The sequence below is a fragment of the Camarhynchus parvulus genome, chromosome 1A, assembly GCF_901933205.1.
Source record: "Camarhynchus parvulus chromosome 1A, STF_HiC, whole genome shotgun sequence".
Taxonomy (NCBI): Eukaryota; Metazoa; Chordata; class Aves; order Passeriformes; family Thraupidae; genus Camarhynchus; species Camarhynchus parvulus.
Window position 1 is genome coordinate 5,920,110 of NC_044586.1, and position 27,399 is coordinate 5,947,508.

Below are 27,399 nucleotides of genomic sequence, written 5' to 3' on the forward strand. Positions count from 1 at the left end.
AAATGGCTAGTAGCCAGGAAAAATTAGAAACACAGCAGAAGGAATCAAGGGTTTGGGATATGCAGTAAACATATCTGTCAGGGGAAATGACAATTGTAAACCCCAGGACAAGACTTCTTCATCCCAGGTGTGCTACTGCTCCTTCAGGCCGCATAACTGATGCAAGAGCTGAGTTTTGTGTTTCATGTATAATGCAACAGGAGAAGTAATTCCAGTGCAGGAATAAAAAAAGTTTATTGTTTTCCATCAACCCTAGCCTCCTTTCTTAGCTGATTTTAAAGTTTCAAATCTCTTTCCAGAAGAAAATGACACCCACATAGTCTGGAGTTCAATTTTGTTATCTTGGAAACATGACTATGAAATGACGCTGCAACTATTTCTCAGTTATGGCGAAACCAAGAAAGTTTTATGAAAAGGAAAAAAAATAAGAAAGGTTTAACTGGGGCAGAGACTACAACTAGCTACTAAATATTTTACTACAGAAAGAGATCTGGAACATACACAATTTGGTGCAGCAGATTCGGTTTTCTGTGCTATTGGCAATTCTTTTCTAAAAATTAGGTCACTTTTTCAAGGAAACCTCAGTAACTGGCATATGTGGAGATGATACACTGCAGCTTGAAAGAAAAGTGCTTTTTAACAGCAGCACCTTCCATCCTATGTCTATTGTTTTTCAGTAAACAACAGAAGATTTGTCAAACTAGAGTGGCTGTATTTAGTCTCATGTTTACACTTCTCTACAGTTGAATGCTAAATTAGAATTGTCACATTGTCATCATTCTCTAAGCTTAGCTGCTTTGGGTTTTTTTCTACTCAGTTTTCCTTTACACATTCCTTCAAATTATGGGAAAAATTTACTTTGAACATAACTATTTGCCTTTTTTTTTTTTTGGTAAAGACTGTCTTTTACTTCAGAAATATAAATCTAGAGATAGAGAGATGTAGATCTATGCAATGTATATGTATTGGTTCCTATAAACCCAAAAAAACACGAGCAGGTACTATGGCTGACTGTAGACTCTGACTCTGCCCAGTCTAACATAGATTTATCCTTACTTAACCTTTGACATCCATCTCTAAAACACACCTTGGAGATCTCCAAGAGAAAAAATAAATCCCTGACAGTGGTCAAACATTGCAGTAGGTTGCTCAGAGAGGTTTTGGAGACTCCACCCATTTAGCACTTCAGTGATATGACCCTGAGGAACTTCAGGTATCTCCACACTTGGCCAGGTTTTGAGCAGGGGGTTGGACCTGATGACCTCCAAGGGTGGCTTTAGCACCAGGAGCAGCAATGAATGACATCTCCAGCAAGCTCCCCTGGCAAGTGTAAAGTGCTGCTGGGGCCAGGCACCCTGGATCCAAGGATGGTGACGCCAGGAGTGACCGTGGAGCTTGGCAAGGTCAGGACTGACAGCACAAGTGCAGGGAGAGCTCATGTGGAAGGCAGTGCTGATGGATGCTGCTGCTTGAAAGCTTCAAATATGCATGCTGCTGCTCTGAGGGGAGGATTGCTCTTCCATGAGACTGGCCACAGAGGCAGCCTCCCCTTGACAGAAATACTGTTCTTGAGTACGTGAAATAATTATGAGATGAATATGAATTGAAAGTGCACTTCCTCTTGACCTACTTCCCAGGCAGAGAAGCACAGCTTGATGCCCTCCTGTTTGGAGAGGTAAAATTATCTCTGCATTCCCTGGGCTCCACACAAGCCTCTATTGTTTGGTACCAACCACATGGCTCATTATCGTGCCTACCACGCAGTCTCTCATAATGATTTCCTTCCCTCTCCTGTCAACACCCAGCTGACTAACCCAACTGGTTTCTGGGCAGAGACCTGGACCTGTTTACCCCTCAATAAATACACCTCTTTTTTGTTTGTACTGTGGAGGTAAACACGCACAATGACAGTGTAAGCTGGCCTTGGGAAAGTGGCTGGTCACTCGGAGGTGCTCCAGGACTGCAGGCATCAGATTCCTTCCTTGTTAAGGGAACAGAGCTTCTCTACTCACAAGGCTGTGGGATGGATCTTTTTACTCCACCACAAAATCAATTTCATGTCCCATTAATGCCAGTGGAGTCTGGCTGGGCCCTGAGCCCTGATGGATAAATCCTGCAGCAGCTCAAGGGTTAGAGCAGGACAGTGGTGCCAATTCAGTGACAATCTCCTGGCATGAGGGATGTCGGCTCCAGAAATAGAACTTTTGACACATGGGCCTTCCTGTCCCTTCAGAGAGATCTGTGGCTCTTATTCAGGTGTCTAAGTACAGAGGATGCTCCAGCACAGCTCTTGCTGGCATTTCAAAGCCATCAGCTGTGCTGGCACTGCATGGTTCTTTCATCAAAAAAACTGTTTGAAAGGGGAGAAGCTGCTGGGATTTTCTGCCCTGGATATACTTCCCCCTGCCTAAAAAAAAAAACACCAAAAAACTCAGTTAAATCAGTTCATGTGTTTTTTAAGGTATTTGTTATACCCGATGTCTTGCTATACCAAGTTGTACTGGAAGCAGTAGAGAGCAAGGGGTCACTAAATGATTTTTTAGTTAATCCATAACCTGTATAAATCACATGGAGAGCAGTGATAGGGTGGTGCATAAATTGCTAGAACAAAATCTCCATTCCAACTTCCCAGGCAGAAGTCTGCAGGCCACAAAGAGGCAAGCTTCTGCTAAGAAAGAATCTGATCATGGGTTGTGTTTTTTCCACGTGTACATGACACCAAAGATAATGGCTTTTTCTGCAAACTTCCCCCAGGATGAATTGTGAATCAGGGTTCATGAATCACCTGCCAAACCCTGCAGTGCGTCAGTGATAAGAGAACACAAATCCAAAAGTGCAGGTGCCATATCAGCAGCTGCTGTGGAGCTGACAGCACAGCCTGAGACAATGACCATTCCTGAATTCTTTCCTGGCCATGGTTTCCATGCTCCATCTCACTTTCCACACTGAGATGTGACACATCTGAGCGATGTGACCTCTGTGACAGATCTGGATGTCCATCTGAGCTCCCTTGCCCTGTCAGCAGTGATGATTTCATTCTGTCTGGGCATCCACAGCTGCTGCTATAATCTCAGACATCACTCACTAATCTCACAATGACAAGGTGTGTCCAATAACCAAGTGTAGTTCTGGATTTATCTTAGCTCAGGGTGTGTGTGCGTGGGGTTTTGGTCTGGGGATGGGGGGGGAACTGATTCTCCTAATTTATTTTTACAGTCTAATTAATTTAATCTTAATTAATTAATTAATTACACTAGAGAAGATTGCCTCAGGTCCACACAAATACTGAAAGCACGCCAAAGCCAATAGGAGTTATTAATCAGCACCTTTGGACAGACAGCCACACCCCAGGGCTGCCCACTCAATCCCAGCTCCAGTGGCTCTTTCTTCCCCACAGCTGGCCATGGAGTCAGGCACACACCAAACCCATCCCTGCCTCACAGGGAAGGCCATTCCAGAGCCATTTGCTTAAACGTTGCTTTGGCTTCCCCCATGCAAAGCACTTCCTGTGACACCTTACAAATGTCAGCATAATGAAGCTTGGAGTTTATTCCCATCCACCTCCTTCCAAGTGACTAGTAAGGCCTCAGACAGCCTAATTCTTCAGAGAGCAGTATTTCCCTCCACTGTTGCCTGAGCAAGGTGTTGTGGCTGAGAAGTTCCCTCTGGTTATACCAGAAGTTCCAGCCCTGTTAAGCTCATTAAAAGGATCAACATTTAGCTCAATGGTTAGGAGAGATCACTGTTAATCTTATAAATCAGTTATTGCTTCCATGAGTCTGGAATGCTGGATGAGCAACAAGGTCTGGTGTCCTGCTGCTGTGATCAGGGACAAACCCACCCAGGCCACCCTGGGTCCAGGCAGGAAACAGGAGCAGCCATCCCATCCCCTCTTCCTCCTGCCGTCTGCACAGCTTCTCACAGGCACAGCTTCAGCCACATGAGCTTCCTTAGCAGCCCATGAATGCTTACTAACTCATTTCTATTCAAAATCTACAAAGAGCTCCACACTTTGGAAGCATCAAACCCCATTTCCTGGCTCACTTAAGCGATCTAATCTCGAGATGTGGTACCCCAAACCTTTTTGTCTGTGACCTGGGGTAGAAAGGGATGGTGTGAGTTCCTTTTCCTGCCAGATCTGGGACAAGCAGACCTTCACCATTTAAGGCTATACAAGAACACTTCTTCTACAGCACAATTGCTCTAAATCATTCCTTTAAAACTGAAATACAAGAATGAAGTTTGTGTCTGCTTGCAATCTGTGTGCTATAAGCAAGTGAAGTTGCACAGAATTTAAGTTTAGGCCAATTTTATCTCTATACCACTCTAATCTGATCTTTAGCATTCCTTTTTCATAAAACTGAACAGCCCCAGCATCAGCTGCAGGAGAATCTGAGCCCAAAACATAAAACATCTCCAAGCCCTACTGCAGTGTCCTTCCTGCAGTGCAGGAAAGAAAAATTGAAGACCTCAGGGGGCTAAAATTGACATTCAGGACATGCAGTGTTAAAGCAGGAGAGACAGTTTTAACTGGGGAGAAACTTTGTGGGAAGAACATGTGTCACGTGGTTTGTATCCAAGATTCACAAGAACACAATGTAGAGCTTAATAATAATACAGCAACCATTCAAAAATATCACATTTAATAAGGGCCAGCTTTACATGCATGACTCCTGAAGCAGCTCTCATGCAAACTTCTGAAGTAACTCTTTTTACAGTTCCCCTCCCAAGCTTTGTTGTAAATAATATTCACTGTTACCTTCCAGTCACTGTTACCCTCCTGCTTAGTCCAGGGTCTTGTGTATTATTTCAAATGCAATACAAAAGCATAAAATTAAAACAAAATTAAGATTTGATAGAAAATTAAGAGAAGGAAAATGAGAGAGCTCAACAGGTGCTGAATTTCTTCTACTGTATGGATACTTCCAGCACTATCTTGAATGAGTTACATTAGCATCTTTGAAGACCAAAGAATTATGGTTCCTGAACTCTTTGCACCCTTAGACTTCAATCCCTGCTGTGCAGCTGCTCAGAGAAGTTTCCAAATTATTCAATGCACTTTTTAGATACCTCCTAACCTAGAATGCCTGTCTAGAAAGCATATAACCCTTTTTAGTCATAGTTATATCCAAATTCACAATCCACTGGAAAAAATTGTTACTATATTAGTAGAAGCACAGGATAACAAAATATCTTAATGATGAGGCTTTCAGGGCCACACTGAGTATAATTTAATTTATCATTGCTGAACTTAGGCTGAGATGGACAAAGATAAATGTTTTAATTGTTTAACTTCCACTGAACTCAGTGGAAGTCAAACAGGGGAGCCCCAGTACCATTTTTCCAAAGTGGGAGATATCCCTGCCCACCAGCTGTTTCACTTCTGATCTCTGCCCAACAGCAACTCACAATTCATGTTTAAAGCACTGATATACCAGTGACCATTTTTATAACCCATTAAATCACTGCCCTGAACTTAGCATGCCTAACTCTTACAGCACCACCAAGCTGGACTGGAGGATGAGAAGAAAAAGCACAAACAATCTGATCCTATTAATCCTGTCAATATAGCAAGCTATAAACCCAATCAACAGAGTGACTCCACCCTTGAAAGAACTCCAGGAAAACAATGGGAAGCCAAACTTAATATTTTTAATTACCAGGGAAAACCTCTCATTCCAGAACCACCTTAAACCTCCCCCATGAGCTTTACTGTACTGCATCCTAAGGCAGGGCCTTGGCCCAGCCTCCAAATTATTAAACCCTTATAAAGCAACACAGCTCTGGATCTGCTGATTTCAGATCTTCCTTCTGTATCCACACTTAAGGGTTTGAGTGCATGTTGTGTTGCATTTTTCTTTTGCTCTGAATGTAAGACGGGCTCCCGTGGTGAGCCAGTGAAGAGTTAACATGCCTCATCCAACCATTTATCTAATTAAATTATTTCCTCCACCCCCAGACTTTTTTTTTAAAGCTTAATAGTCTATTCTCACATCAGTTCTACAAACTAGAAGCCTTTTTCTTGTTTTGTGTGTTCTTTTTGATGGGAGGCAATTCCATCTCAAGGTCTTGTCTGCTTCTGGTTTCTGTCTCATATGGCCAAAAATACAGGTTCTGGCACAAAACCCCCTCTGGATTTCCCTGTTGGTTCAGAGTCATGTAACTTCAGTCAAGAGCAGCAAGGCTGCAGAGAAATCTGAACATCTCCTGTGCACAATCACCCCCAAAACAACGTCTGTGTCCCCACAAACAAAAAACACTGAATGTACCAATGAGAGAGGAAAATTCGAAAGCAAAAGGCGGAGTGGGAGTTTTTGGTTCCAACAGTGAGCAAGGACTCAGGAAGCTGCAGAAGGGAGGCAATGCTGCATCTGTCAGAAAACTGGATCAGATTCTGGGTTACTTCTGCTGCAGGCTGCCTGTGTGCTCCTAAGCAAGTTCTGCCTGTCAGAACAGGACACCCATGATGTGATGAGGAGTCTGGGTGCCACTTGACTCTGAAAAGAGAAGCATCCCCTCCTTGTGGGACACATCCTCTGCCTCTGCAACTGTGGCAACTCCTTCTTGACCTGAACTGCAGTGACAATTCTTCCTGAGAGCAGCAAAGAGCCACGGTACTGACCACTTAACCTGCTTACAGGCGCAGAGGGACAAAATTTCAACCTCTGCTGCTCAGAAAGGAACACCTCAAGGCCTCTAAGGCATTTCACTGAGTAATTTTCCATTGTCATCTTATTGCAAAACTTCCATACCTTTTCAGTGAGGTCTCATGGGCAGCTCCTTGCAGCACTGGCTCCTTCCTCTCCGCAGCACAGCCAACGAACTCCAACTGTTCTCTACCAGCTAACCCACTCTTTTATAGCACTCATCCTTATGGGACACAGCTGTGGCCTGTTCAGGGCAGGCCTGTTCCCAATCCTGGTAATTTGTGCAGCTGCAACTCCTCAGGGGTGAGATTGCCTTCTGCACCATCTCTGTTCTCTGACATTCTGTCCCCCACAATTTCCATTGCTTTGTAACTCAGACCCTATACAGGTTTCCCACCAGACTGGCAGAGCCTTTCAGAGCTACCACAGCCATGTCCAAGAGCTGTCTTGCACAGATGAACTCTCTCTTTTTAGTCCCCATTGGAGAATGCCTGGGAAGGAGATGAGGCAGCTCTCTGTGGCAGGTGTCCATGGCCTGTGGTGTCCATGTGTCCGTGTCCATGGTGTGTGTGGCACGTGCATGTAAGACACCAGAACCCCCAATCCCACTGCTCATGGATGTCAGCCCTGTCAAAACCCTCAGCCACGTTCTTCCCTCTTTCCACCTGGATTCACACAGCTTCCTTTCTGTGGGGAGCACTCCAAGGGTGGCCAGGGGCATGGAAAGCTCAAAAGGTGCAGATGAACTGAGCTCTGGTGCCTTGGAGTGAGGTTTTACCTGGGAAATGCTGGGGATGAGAAAATCACCTACCTGATTCCATCAGCTTCAGGGCCTTCCCTGCCTGATGAATTCAGCCCAGGTGGATTATGTTCACAGCACAGGAACATACTGCACTTCTCCAGGAGATCTTACCCATCTCTCTCACCCCACGCATCACCCATATGAGGATTCCTGTTCATTTGCAGAGAGGGAAAACTAAAATCCAGGATGCCCTGAGCCACCTGGCAAATGGCAAATTAACCTTGGGCTACCTCACATGAAAGGCAACGTCAGGCCAGGGCTGGAGCAGTCCTAAACACAGAGTTACAGGTCACAAGGGACCATTGCTATATGCTTGTCCCATTCTGAAATTTTTCTTTTCCCCTCCTCAAACATCTGCTACAAACCACAGTCAGAGGGGAACTGGACCTCTGGTCTGATCCAGTACAGCTGTTACTGCGTTCTCAGTTTTAGAAATCAACCTGACCCCTCAACATTGGATACAAACACGCTTAGACTTGGAGGGAGTTCAGTTTTAGGACCTTGCTTTATGAATGTTTTGAATTAAAATGATTTATATGAACACATTTGCTCTTTGGATCTGGCAGCAGCCTGCAATCAGACCCAGCTTTTCTTAATATTTTGGGCCATAAGCCATCCAGCTTAGGGATTTATTCATCTTAACGTGTTTAGCTTTGTAAGCACAATGCAGTAGTTACTGTTGTGCCTCCCAGCTGCTCTTCCATTTTTTATAAACTCATTTTCTCTGCTAACCTACTTTGATTTTTTTCTTCTAAAGCTGTTTTTAGTCTTCCCCTGCCCTCTTTTTTTTTTTTTTCCTCCCCCAAAACACTGGGATAAAACACTGGTAACTTGAATTGGCTCCAGCTTCTATATCCTGACTTTGGAAATAATTGTTCCCACTAATCCTTTTGAGTGCACTCCCAATTCCATATATTCAAAGAGCTGTCCCCCCCATACACATACACACCCAATTGCTTCTGTTCAACAATCAGAGATCATGCATCAGCACATTGTGATTGCTGGTGCCGAGCAATTGGCTCGATTCTTGAGCCCCAAACTCACAAACTGCTCCTAATCTATGGATGGAGGCTCCTCCAGCACTGCCACCACCCTTCCCACCTTGTCCTCATCCCAGCTACTGGAAAAGGAAAATTATCTTGTATTCCAGCTCAGCCCTGCAGCCTGCCAGTCGATTCCTGGATCCCTTCAATCCAGTTTCATAAATCTACTTAACAAGGGAGTTTAAAATAGATTTGGTAAGGCAGCTCTGTGAGTGATACATAATTTATGTTGCCCTGTAGCATAGGAAGCCTTGAGTGGCGTCAGAGTGAACAGGTTCAAGAAACTTGCCAGACAGCAGCACAGAGTGCCAAAGAGGGAGAGGAGTGGGGAGAACAACCCAGGGAGGAGGTGAATGAAGCTGAAGGGCTCGATAGCAGGAAAAAACGTGAAAGACAGACAAGATAAAAGGCACAGGGCGAGAAAGGAGGAGAAAAAAGGAAAAGAGGAGGAGCTGAACTGGAAATGCAGACGGGCAGAGAGGGTCTGTGGGATGAATGAGAGCTGAGGAGGAGCCCGGAAAAGCAGACGTGAGGAGCAGAGCATGCACGCCCCATGCGACAAGCCGGGCTGTGCAGGCTGCAGTGCCACAGCTGGGCATGGAGAGAGCTGAGAGCAGGGCCAGTGCAGGACAGGGGCACAGAGAGAGCAGTGCCAGCCTGGGGCAGGGGCATGGAGAGCAGGGCCAGTGCAGGACAGGGGCACAGAGAGAGCAGTGCCAGCCCAGCACAGGGCATGGAGAGAGCTGAGCCAACCCAGGACAGGGCATGGAGAGAATGGTGCCAGCCTGGGGCAGGGGCATGGAGAGCAGTGCCAGCCCAGGTCTAGTAAAGTCTTGGAGGCTCATAACACACTTAAGATAGCTTGGAGGCATAAAAATTATCAGGATGGCTTCTGTTGCAGTGTTGGGGGAAAAAGGTTTAATAAAAGGCAAATAACAAACAGAAAAACTGAGCTAGGTGCTAGATGTTCTTGCTCTTAGTAAAACACCTTACAAAAACTATTAGTTTCTTTGTTCATGTCCCTTTCTAGTTAATTGCTCAAGTGAAACTTTTTAGCTTCTGTCCAATTAGCTATCCTTAAGTTGAAAGTCCTTTAAGCTTATAGAATAAAATAAAAAGAAGCTTCTAAGCTTCTTTCTCTTTTAAAAAAATAAAAAACAGTTTTGTCACTCCGTCAACAAAAAGCACACTCCTACACTGCACTGTGTGACATCCCTGCCCAAGAGACCTCAGCAGGTTTACTTGCAGGTATGAGGTGAAACACAGGAGGCAGACAAAGCAAATGGAAAGTTTGGTAGACCACAGAACGTGAACAATGTTTGTCAAGTCCACGGGATCTGTGCCTGCCACCTGCCTAGGCTTTCACTTCTGAAGAGGAACTGGCTCCCAGCTCCTGGAAGTCACTTTTTGGCTGGAGAACTCTCATCCATACAGTTGGTGTCAACGGGTTCTCTGTTAAACCCAGCAGTGACCTGTCACAGAAGTGTAAGGACACCTCAGAGATAGATCTCCATCAGGACCAGTCTGATACATGGGAGGGATACTAAGAAAGCACCTCTGATTTATTTTCTGGGATTTATGCATTATGAACTGAAGGCAACACAACGCTTGGCTCCAAACAGGACCCCCGGTGAGCAGAACAGATGGCTATATTAAAATGAAAAAATCCCTAAGCACAACTGGACTAGCCAAGAGCCTCCACAGAGGCTGAGGAGGGGAGGACTGGCCCTGAACACTCGATTTTCCTTCTGCCTGCAGTATCCACGATGAGGTTTACTATTACTTCTGTTCATGGAAAGCAGCCAGGATTCTTGCTGTGGTGTCAAACTGGAGAAAAACAGCCTTTGCCTCACCAAGTTCACAGTATAGTTACCTTGGGTGTCTCTTCTCTTGCACACATGTGGCTGTGCACAGAGCCATGAGCTGCCACTCAAAACTCTGCAAGGGAATTCCAACCCATCAGGGGAGCAGGCATCTGGTAATCCTTGCTCTTCCCAGTGCTGCTGCTCTCTGTGCCTGGGCATGTGGGCTAAAAATGTTAACATTTGCTCCCTTCATCCCAGGTGAAGTGGTCAGGAGCTGCAGGGAGTGAAGGAGAGTAGCTGATAACTGTGCCCTTAGAAGCAGCAGCATCGATTGAGGGCCAGGCTTTAATCCCTCTGCTTTCCTCCCACAGAAAGGGGACTGTGCTCCTCTCCTGCTCTGCAAGGTGATGGTGACTGTCAGTGTGCTTTCACCTCCATCAGCCAATGCTCACAAAGTATTTCTAAAGCTGCTGACTGGCCAATGCTGGGGAAACATTCCCTGGGTTTTCCCTGGTGCCTGATGCTGTGTGTGGCTGGCTGTTCATGGCTGGGATCCCCGTGGTGGCTGTCTCTGTGCTCACCCCTCTACATTTGTGTCTGTTTTCTTTGGCATTCTCCAGCATTTCCCTTGGAAGGAACAGCCAATAATACAGTTCCTACTCAGATATCACCCTCTGACAGAGTGCTTCCATAAAGATTATCATTCTTCTGCTTGGGAGCCTCATGCTGTTCCACTGCCTTTTCAGGCTGTTGTCTCCTGGGGATAGGGTCACAAACCCCACAAAGTACACAGAGATTTGTAATAAGATCTGCTCTCTGATTCTTTTTCCCCCTAATCTGAAAAATGTAACAACTGTAGATTTTGTAGAAATTGTCCAAGAAAGTTCAGAAAAGGTTTGTGCTCCCCTTGACTCAAAATCTACCAGCTTTGAAAGAAATATTTAGATGAAGCTCCTCCAAAAGTTTACAGAAGAGAGTAGCTATTACTTGTAAAAATAAAGGCATGAAAACCCCAAAGAATTTCTCTTGAAATCTAATTTTAGTGGCAATTTTTCAGGTAGTTTCAGGGAGCTGTGAAGCTCAGCATACCTTCTGGTTCTAGAGTCTGATTTCACAGTCCTGGGGACCTGAGAGCTCCCTACAGCAAAATCAGAGGAAAAGCTGAAAAAGAAATTTTTAAAAATTCATTATTTTTTTCAGTGATATCGATCCTTCTTTCCATAAAAATTCCTACAAAAATTAAAAACAAAAGTAGTAGTGGGAGTTGAATATCTCTGTGTGTGTGTGCACACTTTTGAGTAAGAATTAAGCCTTTGACTTAGAAAACATAGATGGGTGCCTCACTCAGCCCCTGAGGGGATCTGTTTACACAAGAGAAAAAGGAAAGGGGATTTGCCTGGGGTCAGACTGAAGCCATCAGAGTCCTTGCAGGGAGAGAGGCTGCCTCATAGGGAAAGGTAAAACATCCAGAAATGGGACACAGGAAAGCAGCTCCAACACCTTCATCCAGCACTGCTGTATGATTGGGATGGAATTGTTCAGGTCCTAATTTCCCCACTCTCAGTAAGTGAGCAATAGTGACAGAGCCCCCTCTGGGGACAAAAGTGCTATTTCCAGCAGATGTGCTGGCTCTGCAGCCAGGCTGTCAGGATGGGCTTGGTGTGTGACTGCCAGACCCAGCTCTTTTATACATTACAGAGAAGAAGAGGCAATGATCTCCACTTTGCTAAGGGGAATCCTTCCAAAGTGACTAGAAAGTCACCAGCTCTAACCTGGTGGCATAAATCACTTTGGTGAGCTTTCAGGTATGTCCTGTGACTCCACTTAGGGCTCTGTTTGCCAGAAGGGAATCATTGGATCTCCTCAATGATTCCACATAACCTCCCACAGCTGTCTGGGCAATCCTCCTCCAGGGGAACCCAGGCTGCTTGTGAATCAGCTCCTGAACTGCAGGAATTTATAGGACTGAACTTTAAAGAAAGCAAAAGCAGAAATGGGGTTTGGAAAGCTTTGTGTGCATTCTGGCAGCTCAAAAGAAGTGTCCCAGCCATGCATTCACACCCTACAAACAGTGGTTCATGGGTGACAGTTATGGCACCAGCATCCCTCCTCCAGCATTAACCCAAATGCCAGGCCTCTGAACACTCCTGGTTTGTCCAAGCCTCTCCTTCCCTGAGACATCAGGCTTCCATTCTTAGCTGCTGGACTAGATGGAACACTGAGGGCCAAATCCATAAAACCCCTGGATCTCTGTAACTTTTCCCTGCATCATAAGGAGTCATGTGCCATGTGCTGGAGTGTGTCAAGAGAAGGGCCATGAAACTGGTGAAGGGGCTAGAGCACAAATCTGATAAGGAGTGGCTGAGGGAGCTGGGGCTGCTCAGCTTGGAGAAGAGGAGGCTCAGGAGGGACCTTAAAGCTCTCTGCAACTGCCTGAGAGGAGGCTGTAGCCAGCTGGGTGTTTGGGGGCTGCCCATCACAAACCTTCAGCTACCCAGATTCAAGTTTAGTGTCCAACTTCCATCACCCATTATCCTTTTACAGATCCTTCTGGATCTGCCTGGACTGACAGAACTTTGAATCTGGAGTCACACCTTTTCCATTGGGAAGGTTTTCTAGTTCCAGTTACTCCACATAGGAGAGAAGCACCTGCCTGTGTTTTCATGTCCCAGATGGGAACATGCCATCACACCCATCCCTGTGAGAGAAGTCCATGTCAAAGCTGTCTATTTTCACTGCCTGATCATCTGGGACACAGTGCTCAGGATGTTGCAACTCTGCCCCATTTCACACTCCAGGTAAAGGAACATAGAGGCAGCTCAAAAGAAGGACGTGTTTTTATTCAACAAGAGCTCCTGACTGGCTTTATTTTTGTCCACGTAAGCAGCCAGAAACAGATGTCTCAGCCTCCTGGTACCAGTCACTCATTTACCAGCAGCTCTGCCCTGTTTGTACAGCTCCCTTGTTCTCAAACCCTTAACTCATCATTACACAGAGATAAACTATCAATGCTCAGCCTTGTGATGCTGCAAGGAGGGGGGCCGATTCTTCAGGAATAAGGAAAACAGCACATGAGAGGGATCAAATCACCAACCCTGCACAATTTGGTATTAGTTCCTCTCTGTTCCAACAGGATCACATGCTTTTAAGCCATCTAAGGGGGAGCAGTCCCTCAAGACAGGTTTTTAAATGTGTTCACAGAACATGACCTTTTGCTGGCCTCCTTTCCTCAAGATGCCTCTATTCTGCCCTGATACCACACTGTAATATTTAAGTCTCAAACACCTACACACAGCCTTGGAGTTTTTACCAGTTCTTTAGACTTCTACTTTTACTTCCTTCCAGTATCTTTCACCTTCTACCTTTCAGAGCAAGAAATACAGGCTTTGCAAAGGAGCCATGTAACCAGAGGAATGTCACTGTCAGAAACTGTAAGAACTAAATGCTTTGAGCTATCATTTTTAAAAAAACCCAACTAAACCAAAAGCCCTTTCCTACCCCAAGATACCCCCTTGTTAGGGATCACAGTTCACCAATAGTTCAAAACAGACACAGCCATTCCCACTCACGTAGTCATACATGCCTTTGTCACATCAGGGTGACCAGTAGACCAGGACCACAACCCCTTCCAAAATTCACCCCAATTCCAGCATCAGCACATACACTGCTCTCCCAGGATCACTGGCTTTGCTCCTGCCTTCCCAAATCAAAGAAAGCCACTCTTGCCATTGTTTAGCAATGATCTTCAACCTTGATCATTGGTAAACACAACACCCAACCCAAAGAGAAGATCTGTCTCTAATCCCCTGTACGTTTGAGTCTTGTCTATGTCCTGAAGGAAGAGAATTTAATATTTCTTGCAAAACCCCTGACTTTTGGGTAATCTACATTATTGTAACTCTGGACAAGCTTCTTTTCTACAAATATACCCTTTTTTTTTAGCCTTGCTGAGCTCTTGATCACAGCAAGTATCTTGTGCCTATTAATACTGTTATACATGGATAATGAGATGATTTGCTCTTGCAATTAAAAGATAACTATTGTGTGAATATTAATAAAAGCTTTAGTGATGTACAGTTACGATATTGTAGTTTAGATGTCCTCTGTTCTCCCCATGGTTCCCTTTTCCCCCTGGATTGTTGCCATCAGACAGCCTGGGCTTGTCTAGGACACAGGTAGAAAGAAGGTGTGCATATGGGGCAGTTGGGAATGGAAAAGCTTGGTGCTTAGGGGGTGTGGCATGGCAACACCTGATCTCCAATCCAGTTACAAGAAAGCAATATCCACTGATAAATGGCAAAGAAGAGCTGACTGACAGACTCTGGGAGGGGCCAGGGCTGGCTGATGCAACCCCCAGGGGTATAAAAGATGAAGCATCCATCTTGAAGATGAACTGGCCATGTGGTATCCACGAGGGGCAGTTCCAAGCGCTGCAGCCTTTTCCTTATTCAGTCCTTTTGTTGTAATTTTGTCAAGGTTTAATAAACCTTTTTTAAATTTTCAAAGTGAGCAGTTGTCTCTCACAATACCATGAGGCAACTGTGAGGGGAAGCTGGCTACTCTCAACACTTTTAAAACATGCAACTTTGACCCTTTGCCAGGCTTTCTAGATAAACCCCAAGGAGCAGACAGCACCCCACTGGACACAGGTGTGTCTGTTGGTTTAGTGATTCCTCCTGTCTCCCCAGGGCATGAATCCTCACCTCCGGGTCAACGGGCCCATGAACATCAACCACTACGCCACCAAGAAGAGCGTGGCAGAGAGCATGCTGGATGTGGCACTCTTCATGGCCAACGTCACCCAGCTCAAAGCTGTGCTGGAGCAGGGCACGTCCTTCCAGTACTACGCCACCCTCATCGTGCTCATCAGCATCTCCCTCTTCTTCCAGGTGCTGATTGGGATTCTCCTGATCATCACGGGTAAGGTGGCCACCGAGGCGTGTGTGCAGGGGCAGGGTGCCCTGTGGATGGGCTGGGGTGGGGGTGGAAGGGAGAAGCTTCTTCCCCCAAACCATTCCCCTCTGGCTCCATGCAGGGCTGCATGTGAGTGGTAGGGTGGGCAGTGTTACTCAGAATGGTGGGTGGGTTTTTTCTTGTTTTCACAACTCTGAGCACAACTCTTCCTTCACTCTGCCACTGCTGAGCCCCAGTTCCAGTGGAAGAGTGGGGATTTGGCCAAGGTGGGCCTCTTGCTGCCCCTACTGCTATGTGCTCCTTCAGGCAGCTCTCGCAGACACTACATTTTAGCTGTATTTTCTATCTTACTTTGTCTGGGACTTAACAGAACAGTTTTGGCAGAGGTATTCCCATATTTACCTCACATTTAACCAATCCCACAGTCTTCCTAGTGGCCTACAGACAGTACATTAACACCAGCACTGGTTTGCTGGTGCTTGCTCAGTGCTCCATCTGATACAGGAGTTGCTGTATTTCAGTCTCCAACAGATTAACAGTATTAAAAACCTGCAAAGTGCTGCGTTTTCCTGAATATCCTACATGGGTTTTTACGGGGGACAGAGGATTGGAGGCTTTGGAAATCTGTGACATGTTCCTTCCACTGTCACACACACCTCAGATTTTCCGGGTGGCAGCTATGATGGCTGGAGCCAGCTGGGAGGAGAAAGGGGACAAGGGACCACAACAAGGCTGCTGTTGGCATGGCTTATTGGCCACACGCCTGGTAACCAGGGTATTGCTGTGTCTGAGGGCATCAGTGTCCATCAGCCAGGACGGAGCCCATTCATGTGCCCAGGGCTGACAGCTGTGTCACCACATAGGTGATGTCTGGGTGTCAGGGAGGAACTGGCCTCCCAGTGCAAGCAGAGCATTGTTGCCTTTGTCTCCTGTGTCCCACAGCCTGCCCTCACCATGTCCCATGGCCAGGCACTGTTGGGGGGACCATGGCATGTGTCTGGCTAGTGTGCAGCAGTAACTTCCCTATTTAGGGTTGACCCATTGCAGGGCCATGGCACCTCCATGGCAAAATAAAGAATTTTGCCAAAAAATCAAAACAAGATGATTTTTTTCTCTGCTCCAGCCTTCCATGTCATCCTGAAGCAAGCTGTAGCTCCTGTAGCATTCCTGTGACTACTCCCTCTGCTTTGTGGCCTCAGCACTCAGGGGCACCATGAACATTTATCAGGCAGGGGAAGCTTGCAGGAGCTGGGGGACTTGGAGTCAGTCTGCAAACCCCTTTTCTTTCTGCATGGTATTGCACAGCTCGTTTGAACCTGAATGATATTGCAAAGCAACCCCGCCTGAACATACTCAACAACGCTGCCACAGCTCTCATCTTCATCACAGTCATCCTCAACATCTTCATCACAGCCTTCGGGGTGCAGAAGACTGGCCTCTACCCCAACAGGAATTTTGGACCTTATTAATTCATGGGGCAATGGACTCAGGTAAGAAAGGGTGAGAGCTGCCATCACTGCCAGCCCCTGGGAGGGCTCTCAGTCTCAGAAAACATCACTGCAGGGTGATGATGGCAAATTAACAAAGCCCTTCCAGAAGCATGTTGCTGTCCCACAAAAACCTGCAGCCACTGAACAAATTCTCTCAGAGGAGGAGCTCTCCTCACTTGGTATCTAAAGCAAGAACACCAAACATCCCAGCTGCTGGGATTTATCAGCAGCAAGGGGTTTTTGGAAGGCTGCAGAGGTCATGCTAGATACAAATAGCAGCTGTGGATGGGAGCTAACGTTGGGGAAGAAAACTAGGAGTGCTCTGGGAGGAATCCCAAGACAGCAGCACCATCTGAGCAGAAGAAAAAGAACGTGCTGGGCAAGGCACAGGGGAAGAACTCTTTACAGCAGCCACTGTAGTTTGGCAGTGACTGTTTTAAGCACCTAATGCTCATTTTCAAGGAATCCCTGTGAACAAGAGCTCATCCAAATGATTGGAGGTTTCCATGTCACGTCAGTGAGGGAATTACATGTTCTTAAATAAAAAGCACTTTAGCTCAAGAAGCAAAATGAATATTTCTTGTTTACACGACCTGCAAAATGTAAACACAGTTTAAATGCAACATACCAGGGCAGCAGCCAACAAGAAAGCTCAACAGACACATGCTATGGTGAGGACTGATGCAAAGGCCAAAAGCCTCCACAGAAACAGGGCTGGTTTGGGATGCAGAGAGGGACAAGTGCTGCAGAGCAGCACCCCACGTGTGCAGGGGCAGTTGTGGTGTGACTGCTCCTCTCTGGCCATGCACACAGAGGAGTCTGAGGTGACCTTACCAGAGTTTCTTGTCTCCCCTGCAGGATCTGAGCAGTGCAGCTCTCCTCTATGTTTCCACTGACCTCGGCAGGAGTCCATGGATGAATCCAGCAAACTGGGTTAAACTTCAAAACTCTGTGTGTATGATAGCATACCGGCCCCTTGCTGTAATGCTTTTGCAGTTCTGAGGGGTAGGAACATTGCCTTTCCAAGCTAGAACAAACTTTGCAAGAGAAAACTGCAGGAACAGCAGCAGGTATACATTTTGAAAGTGCAGTTCTGTAAATCTCTCTTCTTATTTTAGCTGCCTACTTCACATATTCAATATTGGCTCATTTGGTAGAGAAGACTGAATGATTTACTTGGTAGGCTAAATAAGTAAGTCCAGCTCTTTTTTGTCTCAAACATAAGTTGGTGCCCTTAAAGCAATTCTGTGTAATAGTTTACCTCCCAAATGTTGGAATGGGTTTCTCAAACTAAAAAAGAAGTTCTCCTAGGAGGACAGAATGGTGTGTGTACATGAAGATAGCTAGAACCAGTTCAAATGTTTTCCTAGTTATTTAAAATTAAATGTGACATAGTTAAGAAAACAATCAGATATTTCCAGCACTAGGATATTAACAAGGACAGAAAATAATTATTGTGGTCTGATGTCATCATCAGTGACCTATCAGGAATGATGTCAAAATAGCCTGACAATACTTAATAGAAAATGAAGAAACATTATACATAGGGCCACAGCCTAGGCTTATTGCTGCAATGAAAAATTACAGTTGAATAGCTTATTACTTTATTTTAAAAATCACCATTATGATTTATCCTTATCACTAATATAAATGTTTTTAAATGTATTTGGTTTATAATGACAGCTCTGGTAATTCTCTTGTATTAGAACAATTTGTTTCCGTAAGAAAAGAATCCTTTGAATTAATGAGTTTTAAGATTTTTATGAAAGAGTCAAAATTTTCAATACTAAATTTTTAACTCTATAGTCATGCTAAAAAATTGTATTTTAATAGCCTTATGTAAGCCTATTTAAATAATTACATGCTCTTGTGATTATTAAATGATTTTTCCATTGTACTGCAGAATCAGAGTTTAATATGGACTTCTTATTTTGTACATCCTTGCCACCCCTGAGAGAGAAATGCCATGAAAGCATCCTCACATCAGTCTCCAGGAGCTACTGGGAGTGTCTGACTCTTAGAAACAGATACAGATTTCATTTGTATTGGTCTTTTCATCTGGATTTGTCTTTACAAAACCAAATTTGTGTCAGTCACACGTGGTGCTTTTTCTGAGAGGGTGTGGATGATCCTGCCCACGAACTGGTGGGTAAGGCCAGCAGCAGCTCATCACCTGAAACTGACAGTGACTTTTTTGAGCTGAAGGAAAGTTGCACAATAAGGGTAGGATGGAAAATACTAGTTATGTATTTACCAGAACCTGAAGTGGTAAAGCTGAGCACAGCCTGAGATCTGTTAGGTGAAGCAGGCAGAGACTTGTCCTCCACTTTTCCTTGGGGATGACAGGTCTGGGGTGACTCTGAGTTTGCTGCTCAACTTGGTTTCCTCAGTCTTTGCTTTGACTGGCAGCAGAGAGGGGTGCATGTTTCTGGGAAGCCTGTTATCCTGCCTCCTTCAAGAAAATGCTTCACTCTAGAGGTAGCAGAATGAGTTGTAGGCATAGCAAAACCACAAGCCAAAGGCTGTCAGCCACTGCTGGTTGGCTGGGTTGGTGGAAAGGTAAAAAATTACATATCCTGCATGCAGACCCCAAACCCCAGGACTCACTGCTTCATGGAGCAGGAGGCAAAGCAATTAGCATCGATGACTGGATGTAAAGAGAGGGGAAAATAGAAAAGATTCAGCTGGGAAAGAAGCATGAAGGGAATTTCATGAGCAGATCTTAACTTCATCATTGTTTCAGAGAGCTACTGGATCAGGTGGCAGCATGTGTGGCCTCATGAGCAGAGGGGGCTCCCTGCCACTCACCCCAGGCAAGCAATAGGCTGGCAGCACACTGGAATACTCTCCCTCCATCTCCTTTAATATTAATAATTTCTTGTTGTAGTGAAATCATACTCATTAGCAACCTTGGCTGCCTTTTCCCCTCTTTGTGTGTGACTCCCATTGCTGCCAAGCTTTTGAGACTGAAAGAAGGCACAGTTGAAGCGAAGATGGGCCAAAATTGAATTCAAATAAGCAGCTGCTGTGAAAGAGCTGACCTCCCATTTGCAAAGGTCTAGGCTCCCACCTGTGGTCTTCTCCAGGAACTGTCCTCTGCTGGCCAGGAGAGCCACTGTGTTTTCCATGTTCTCTCATCACATCACACTCCTGCTTTGCTGGAATGTGTATTTGTCCACTGTCTCCACCTTGTTTCACATAGACAAATCCATAGAGACAGGAGGAAAACTGTTTTGTTGCCATCCCATTTTCCACAGATCCAGAGGAGACTGAAGCAGGGCTACCCTGGCCCACTGCATCTCCCACCCACCCTTTGCTGCAGAGCTCTTGCTGAGAGTGATCTCTCTGGTACTGCCTGTGCTTTCAGCTAATGAAGACAGAGGAGAACACCTGGATTCTAATTCCTGCTGCACAGTGATGCAGGTGCAAGTGAACACACAGACAGAAGAGAGCTCTTGTAGGAAGACAATGTATTTATAAAACACGAGGGAGAATCTGAATATTCCCCAGCTCCAACAGAGAGGTGGCCCAGGAGTCATCTTGAAGGCACAGAGCCACTTTAAGGCAGGTACAAGTCAGATTTTCAACACAAGGCATCTGTATCTAAAAAACAATCAACTTCAGACATTTGCAGGCAATGAGGAGAGATGTTCATGCCGGGCAAACATTAAGACAATGATGAAACAAATAACAATTTTCACATAATACACTTTGCTCAGGTTAAAAGCCAGCCCTTCTTCACTCCCTTGGTGACCTGCAAAGCAAGCCTGAGCACCACACTCCAGTCCTGAATACACAGTCACATTTGTAGGCAGAGCCACCTCACACTTGGTGGCCCAGACTCCCCAGCCTGGTCACATCCTACCCTGGAGAAGGTCGCTGCAGCATTGTCCATCATCTCCCCAGCCACATAGCTTCCGGAGCAGCTTGCTCCTGGCCTGATGCAAGGAAAATCCTCTGCAACTGACTTCCTCCAGCTGTCCAGGCAGGACACAGCCAGGATGCACATGAAGGCCAGAAACTCTAGCACAGCTTCCTAAAAAGATCCTGGTGACAGAATGTGACCAACTGTTGAGGGGAATCAGCTTCCTGGCCATGTCCTTTCACTGCATAGCTGACGGATCTGCTCCTGCTGTGCTTCCTGCTCTCCCCCTCTTTGTGACTCTGTCTGGGGAGAAAAACTGCAGCCTGCTTTGGAAGAGGGGCAGCAGCCTCTGAGTGCAGCCCAGAGCTGCTCCTGCAGGGTTTGCTTCTCACCTGCCACTGAGGTCTCTGAGCACGTGGGCTGGAAGACAGTTTTCATTCCCATGGGCTCTCCAAGCTCCTCCATGGAGGCTGCCAGCTAGTGCCAATTAGTATTAATCACATTTACTACTTGAAGAACATTTGGGATGGCAGCTTTGACAGTGGGCAAACTGGCCATTAGGAAAGTGGACTGAAAACCAGGAACTCCTTACATCTCCACCAAGGAGTGCTCACGAGGTAGTTCTGCTTGCCACTGGCCTGACTTACAAGGTGTGAAGGAAGGAGTACAGTCACAGCTGAAAAATGGGGGCAAAATCCTCAAATTCTGCTGGCAGTGCTGCACTGAGGGGAGCACCCTCCTGTCCAGTCCACTCTTTGCTGGCTGTCCCCTGTGGTGGGGAAGACTCATGGCATTTATGCCAAGTGAGTTACCTTCTGGAGGCACCTAATTCTTGCCAGTGTCCACAGATGGATGCCAGCTGCTAACTTTAGGTGCTGCAGAGCACATCCACAGCCAGGTGTGAAAGCACATGCTACAAATAACTCCTCCTCCCCGTGCCTGACTTCTGGGCTGCCCCCAAATCCAGCAGTTCTCCATGTGCAGAGCGGGCACCATGATATTCCCAGCTGCTGCTGCTAAAGCCTGGCCATGTCCAGGCACTTGCCCTCCCCAGAGCCTCTCCCCATTCCACAGGCATTGCGTGACACAGCCAGCCTGGACAGGCTGTGCAGGCACAGTCCTGGGGCCTGGAAAGCAGCTCACCTACACACTCGAGGAGTTGTGCCTGTGTCTGAGGGAAGCACAGGCTCTGACTTGCACTGGGAGCATGACTGACACTGCACATTCCAGGGAGAAACAGAGCTTATTGCAACATTGCATCACAGGGCTCTGGTCTCACAAACTCCTATAATACTTAAAAAGAAAAAAATGCAAAAAAAGTGTTGACTGTTGTCAGCCTCTTCCCTCTCACACCAACTACCATGATTTAATTTCTTAGTATCTTAGTGGGTAAAGTATTTCCCCTCAAAAGGAAGACTACTCTGGCTTGGGCTGCCTCTTCTGGGATATTCAGTGTCTCTATTCTGGCAAAGGCTCCATGGATTCAGAGACACAGCCATCTCCAGCTACACACTGCACAGCAGAACTTTCTGGTATCTGGTTGACTTTTTCTAAATCCATCACTCACAAAACCCAGACTGATGCAAACAGATGATCTGACATGATTCCTATCTCACGTGCCAGAACTTGTACATTCAGTTTTCTACTGCAATAGCGGAACCTGATGGACTCATCAAGCACCACAGACACAGTAATAAATGAATGCCTATTCTGAACTGGCATCTACTCCATCAGCAAAGAGCAAAAAGTCTAGTACCAGCCAACTTTGCTTGTATTCTGCATACATCCATTACTCCTTCCCAGCAACTCCTCACAGAACCGGGCACCATGAGCACCATCCTATGTCACACTGTCCCCTCAAGCTTGAGCCTTTTTCAGCATGGTATGGGGACACTGAAGCTGCAGACACTGAGTGAGCTGGGATTTCTGGGTTTATACAGTCTTCTAAAATAGTTACAGGGTAAAAAAAAATCTTGCCTTACATTAACAGGAGTTTTAGGGGATGAGACTTCCCTGTAGCACCAGGCCAGCTATGGGCTCTCTCCACTGATGGATGTTCTTCCATCAGTGACAGCATGGGTTTGCCCATCTTTTTGTTCACTCAACGCTCTTCTGTCCTCACTGTTTGTCACACCCAGTGCATGTGCCAATACCTGAGGCCACTTCCTCCGTACCAGGCCAGAGCTCCCAGGGCTGCTCCAGAGATGAAGCACCAACAGCTGGGTTGGTTCTCCAACCAAGAAGCCTGCTCTATACTTAAGAGTCAAACTATGACAAGACACAACTGTGAGGCCATAACTTATTAAATTAACTTTTAGATGCTGCGTAGATGTACAGGATTCTGAGAGCAGAAGACTCTGTCTCCTCTTCTGACAAATCACAATACCTCAACTAATAAAATATTGCCACTTCTTCCCTGCTAGGGTTTCCCTGATATTGTTAGGACAAACACATGTCTGTCAGATAAGGCTGCTAAGTTCCTCCTGAGATGCTCTGTTAGCTTCTCTGTATAGCCCCTCCACTACCCTCAGGCAGTGGGTCAATAATTTAGGTGGAATTGTAACATCACCCTTGCCAGCTCACCCAGCTACAGGCAAACATGGCTCCTCTAAGGGAAATGTATTCACAACTCCATCCACAGCCCATAATTTGCTGAACACGAGCACAATTTTTCAAAATGACCAAAGTGAAAAGCACAGAGAAACATCTAAGCACCAGCAGCCTAAAGTGCTTATCAGCTCCTCTGCATCCAGATTTCCTTAAACCAGCACATGGGCATGTGGGTGCAATACAGATCAGATAACTTTGGTCTCCTGTCCAAAATAATGGGTACTGGAGAGATGGCAAAGGAGAGGAAATGGGGACGGTTGTGGCTTCGTTTCTATTTTTCTTTTCCATTCAAGTTTTGAAAGAGAAGCTCCGTCGCTCTAAATAAACCACTCTAGGCTTAGCTGGGATTTGTGTTTGCTTGGTGCAAGACTCAACAGGAAACACAGCACCTCTCCCACTGTACCTTCCACCAGACTGCATGGCAGGAAATTCAAGTGCTTCCCTTGACACCTCTGCCACCCACATCTCCAGCCACATGCGGATCCCGCATCTTGCATGCGGCGGCTGACAAGAGAAGCTCCTGCTCCACCAGCCTGATCACCCTTCCCCAGCTGTGCCATGCCATCAGAGGTCTCTGGAGGCAGAGGAAGAGTTTGGGCACTCAGCTGCATGCCCCAGTAAAGTGCACATCTGGATGAGATGGTGGACAGAGATGCCAAACAGCTCTGGGGTTGGAGGCTACGCTGTCTTCAGCTGGCGCCGGTTCCACATGCCCCGCTTGGAGTGAAACCAGTGGAAGAAGTTCCTCAGGGAGAGACGCTCCACTTCCAGCCCAGCCTGCAAAATCCTGGCAGACAGAAGAGCAGACTTAGGGAAAATCTCGTCACAAAGATGTTGAGGGACTCAGCTCCAAGAAAACTCTTTTTTAAGTTGTGCTGTTGATAAGAGACTGCAAGCAAATAGGATAGTCCAGAATAGCTCAGGGGCATCCCATAGCCATAAGCAGGAATTTAATGACACTTTCTGAGTGTTTATGCACCCTTGAGTGCAGGACTAGTCAGGAGTGCCTGCATATGCCAAGACAGGAGGAGAGATGGCTGGCAGCACTGGATTGCAGTCAGCTGACAGTAAAGACAGGACAGGGCCCAAACCCTGCAACTACAAATCCAGAGGCTCAGGATTTGTGCATCCCTCCTCACAAAATCCTCAGAAATTTTAACTGTACCTCATAATCTTTAAATGCCTCTCCACCATCTGGTCTTCAAGGCTAAATGTTATATGGGAAATGTGAGGGATCACACTGTGCTCTGAGTGCTTGAAGAGGACAAAGTCTGCACAATCACCAGTGCCTGATCTGCAGGAGACCAACCAGCCGTGTGGCTGGAAGGCAGCAGAAAACGGCTCTTCTCTCACTAGTGGCTGCAATGGAGTGTTTTGTGTCTCCTCACCTACTAGGTTTGAGGTCAGGATATGCTCAAAGACTCTCCCTCACTGGCCAAGGTTATGGTAGCAGTGGTCATCTCAACCTCCTTAGAACCCCACTCCCATGGTCATTGGTTCTCCAGGATCTGATGGGCTTCCCCTCCTGAGCACTTGAACAGTGACAGAGGATGCCTACCTGTCGAGGAGCTCCCAGTCCTCTCCTCCCCAGCGGTCCCGAAACTCTTTTGTGTTCATGCCTCCAATTTTGTCCAGGTCAGACTTGTATATGCCCAGGAGACCAAACCCATTCACCTCCCAGTAGCCTGAGGAGAGCACAAAAGAGGCACAGCTTTGTTGGGGTTTTGAACCATTGATGGCTCCAGCAGAGCTGCTGGAGTGAGACTCAAGCTACTTTAGCACAATGTTGACACCAGGGAGTAAACTCAGCACCAAGGCAGAGCCAACCATGCCAACCAGCTTTGGGAATGAGAAAGGCTTGTGGACAGACAGCATGGTCTGTCCACAACTTGCTAGCAGAGCCTCTCACATCTCCTGTCTGGCAACACAATTCATGGATAGTCCCAGCTTCCCAGGGTTATCCCTGTGCCTAGATGGCTCAGGATGGCCACCGCTGTCTAAAGGAAATCCTATGTTGTACCACTTTTGTCCCTCCATTTGGCTTGGTTTCCCTCACCCCTGGTCTACCAGCTCTCCTCAGGACAGGCTGTGCTCCCTCAGAAAAGAGAGATATGGACAGACAGGAATAAAGGATGGTTTTTCCAAGGTCCTTAAATCCATAAAGAGCCCTAGAAGACAACCAGGAGAAACACCAGATCAAGGTCTCTGCTGGCTTTTTGATCTCAAATTCCAGGTACCTGACGCTGTTAAGCCCCATCCTATGTCTAACACACACTCACTCTGTGGACTTGGAAGCACCTTAAGCTCCAAGACCCTGACAGTGCCAGAGGAACAAATGTGTAGAGGAGGCAGGCACTTCCTTCTTTCCCCATTTCCCAAAGTCTGAGCCCTCTTACCATCAGGCCACTGTGGGGACATCCCACAGTGCAGCCTCATGACCATGGGTGCAAAGGCCATCTTGCCTTCCACGCAGTGCTTCCTGATGGAATCAATGACTCCAGCTGGGAAGTGGATGTGGAGGTCACACAGGAAGACAATGCTGTGTGGGTCCTGGAACCAATTGTACCGGTGGGGAAAAAAAATAGGTTGACTTTCAGTAAGTATTTATTGAGGGGCAGGAAGACAGAAATATGGGAGTCAAAATCTCATTGCTGCATCTGAAACTGCAATCCCAAGGGCTGGCAAAATATCCAGTGGGTGATCAATGATGAGTGTGTAATACCATGACTGTGACCTGGCAGAGCCAGGATAACAAAGCTGCTACTGCTGACTTCCCTTCTGTCTGACCAATCCCAGCAGATGGACCAAGAATCAAACAGAGCACAGGCTCCTCAGAATAAAGAGACCCTTACTCTGGAAGGACAGGAAACACATCTACATTTGAACTGGTCTGCTAGGCTATTCCCTTCCCTAAAAACCAGTGTGTTCAGTACCAGAGGCAGTGCCAACACCAGACACACATCACAAACTGCCCTGCCCACCCAAGGCCCCCCAGACTCACCGTTATGAGGTCTATCCCCGCCTGCAGCCCAGCAGAACGCTCAAAATTCCCTGTCAGCTTCAGGTACCGATAGCTGGGGGTCAGAGGGGAAAGGGAATTTCAGTGGCACAGGAGGTACGGCAGGCAGCACCACACAGCACTGGGCCATGGAGCTGCCCTTGCCCCACGCACCCTCTGGAGCAGAGGAAACCTTTGCTGGGGGAGTGCACTGCTCCCTGTCCCAGCCTGCCCAGAGAGTCTTGCCCCTGAACAGAGCCTAGCAAAACTCTTCTCAGCTCTAGCTCAGCTCTGTCCTAGGACTAGACCTGGAAACCCCTGGCATGTAATGGAAATGACCAGCCAAGGCTGTTTCAGATCATTCCAGCAAACAGAGGTCTCCACGCTCTCTGTCCCACTTCTCAGAGCCTTCTTATCTTTTCTGTCCTCCCCCTGCCCCACCACTGAGAGACTTGCCTTCTCTTCTCTCTTGCAATCTTGAAAAAAGAGACAAATTCAATAAATTTAGCAGGAAGACTACACCAGGTATTGCCTTACATTTTTCTAACAGTGTTCCATGCGTATATGTGTATGCACATCATAACAAAAACACATTCTTTTGTACATGCAAGGTCTGGATGGATGGTGTCTGTGGTGTTCCAGCTGCAGCAGGCTGGGGCTGGTCAACACACAGAGACTGCCAAATGTGCTGTCTGGAGGCTTATGTGTGTGGGTGGCTTTTTGTCACCAGACAGTAGTCCCACCTGTGCAAGGTAGACCTTTTCAGAGCCTTCTCTACATCCATGTCATCACTGCTGTAGTCTGTGATGATGACACTGAAGTGGGGATCCTTGGTGACTCGGAACAGCTCTTCCATGTCAGAGATGAACTGCAGCACCCAACGTGCCTGGTTCTTCACTGATTGTATTGCAACAGGGAGAGAATCAAAGCAAACTGATTTAAATGGTGGTGGTTTTTTCCCAACATGCAAAGCTTCCTGCCTTCTGTTAAACTTCAACAACCTTTCAGGGATGATGCAATAGGCCCAGGCTGAAAACCTGGTCCACAGAGCCAAGGAATCAGTGTGGGTTCTTCCCCATCATGTGACAGGGGCTTCCTCTGAGCTTACAAGCCACGGTTGCTTGGGCCTTACCATATTTTTGAGGATATTTAACTTGGAGAGAACAGAAATTGGAAGTGACCTATTGTATTTGCAGAGTGCCCTGTGGCAGGAAGGAATGATGAA

The 27,399-nt window shown here is 46.6% G+C and overlaps 2 protein-coding genes across 2 annotated transcripts in view; one reads left to right on the top strand and one right to left on the bottom strand.

The window, feature by feature from the left end:
• NINJ2 (ninjurin 2) overlaps positions 1–18,380 on the top strand; it is a 43,812-nt gene extending 25,432 nt beyond the window's left edge. The window contains exons 2-4 of the mRNA XM_030960424.1: positions 14,986–15,217; positions 16,517–16,701; positions 17,560–18,380. Coding sequence (XP_030816284.1) covers positions 14,986–15,217; positions 16,517–16,680 — 396 coding nt within the window. The 3' untranslated portion in view covers positions 16,681–16,701; positions 17,560–18,380. The remainder of the gene's footprint in view (positions 1–14,985; positions 15,218–16,516; positions 16,702–17,559) is intronic.
• A 1,786-nt stretch (positions 18,381–20,166) lies between these two features.
• B4GALNT3 (beta-1,4-N-acetyl-galactosaminyltransferase 3) overlaps positions 20,167–27,399 on the bottom strand; it is a 63,108-nt gene continuing 55,875 nt past the window's right edge. Inside the window, exons 16-20 of the mRNA XM_030959736.1 lie at positions 26,918–27,071; positions 26,178–26,250; positions 25,573–25,726; positions 24,735–24,861; positions 20,167–23,963 (exon numbers count right to left, since the gene is read on the bottom strand). Coding sequence (XP_030815596.1) covers positions 23,855–23,963; positions 24,735–24,861; positions 25,573–25,726; positions 26,178–26,250; positions 26,918–27,071 — 617 coding nt within the window. The 3' untranslated portion in view covers positions 20,167–23,854. The remainder of the gene's footprint in view (positions 23,964–24,734; positions 24,862–25,572; positions 25,727–26,177; positions 26,251–26,917; positions 27,072–27,399) is intronic.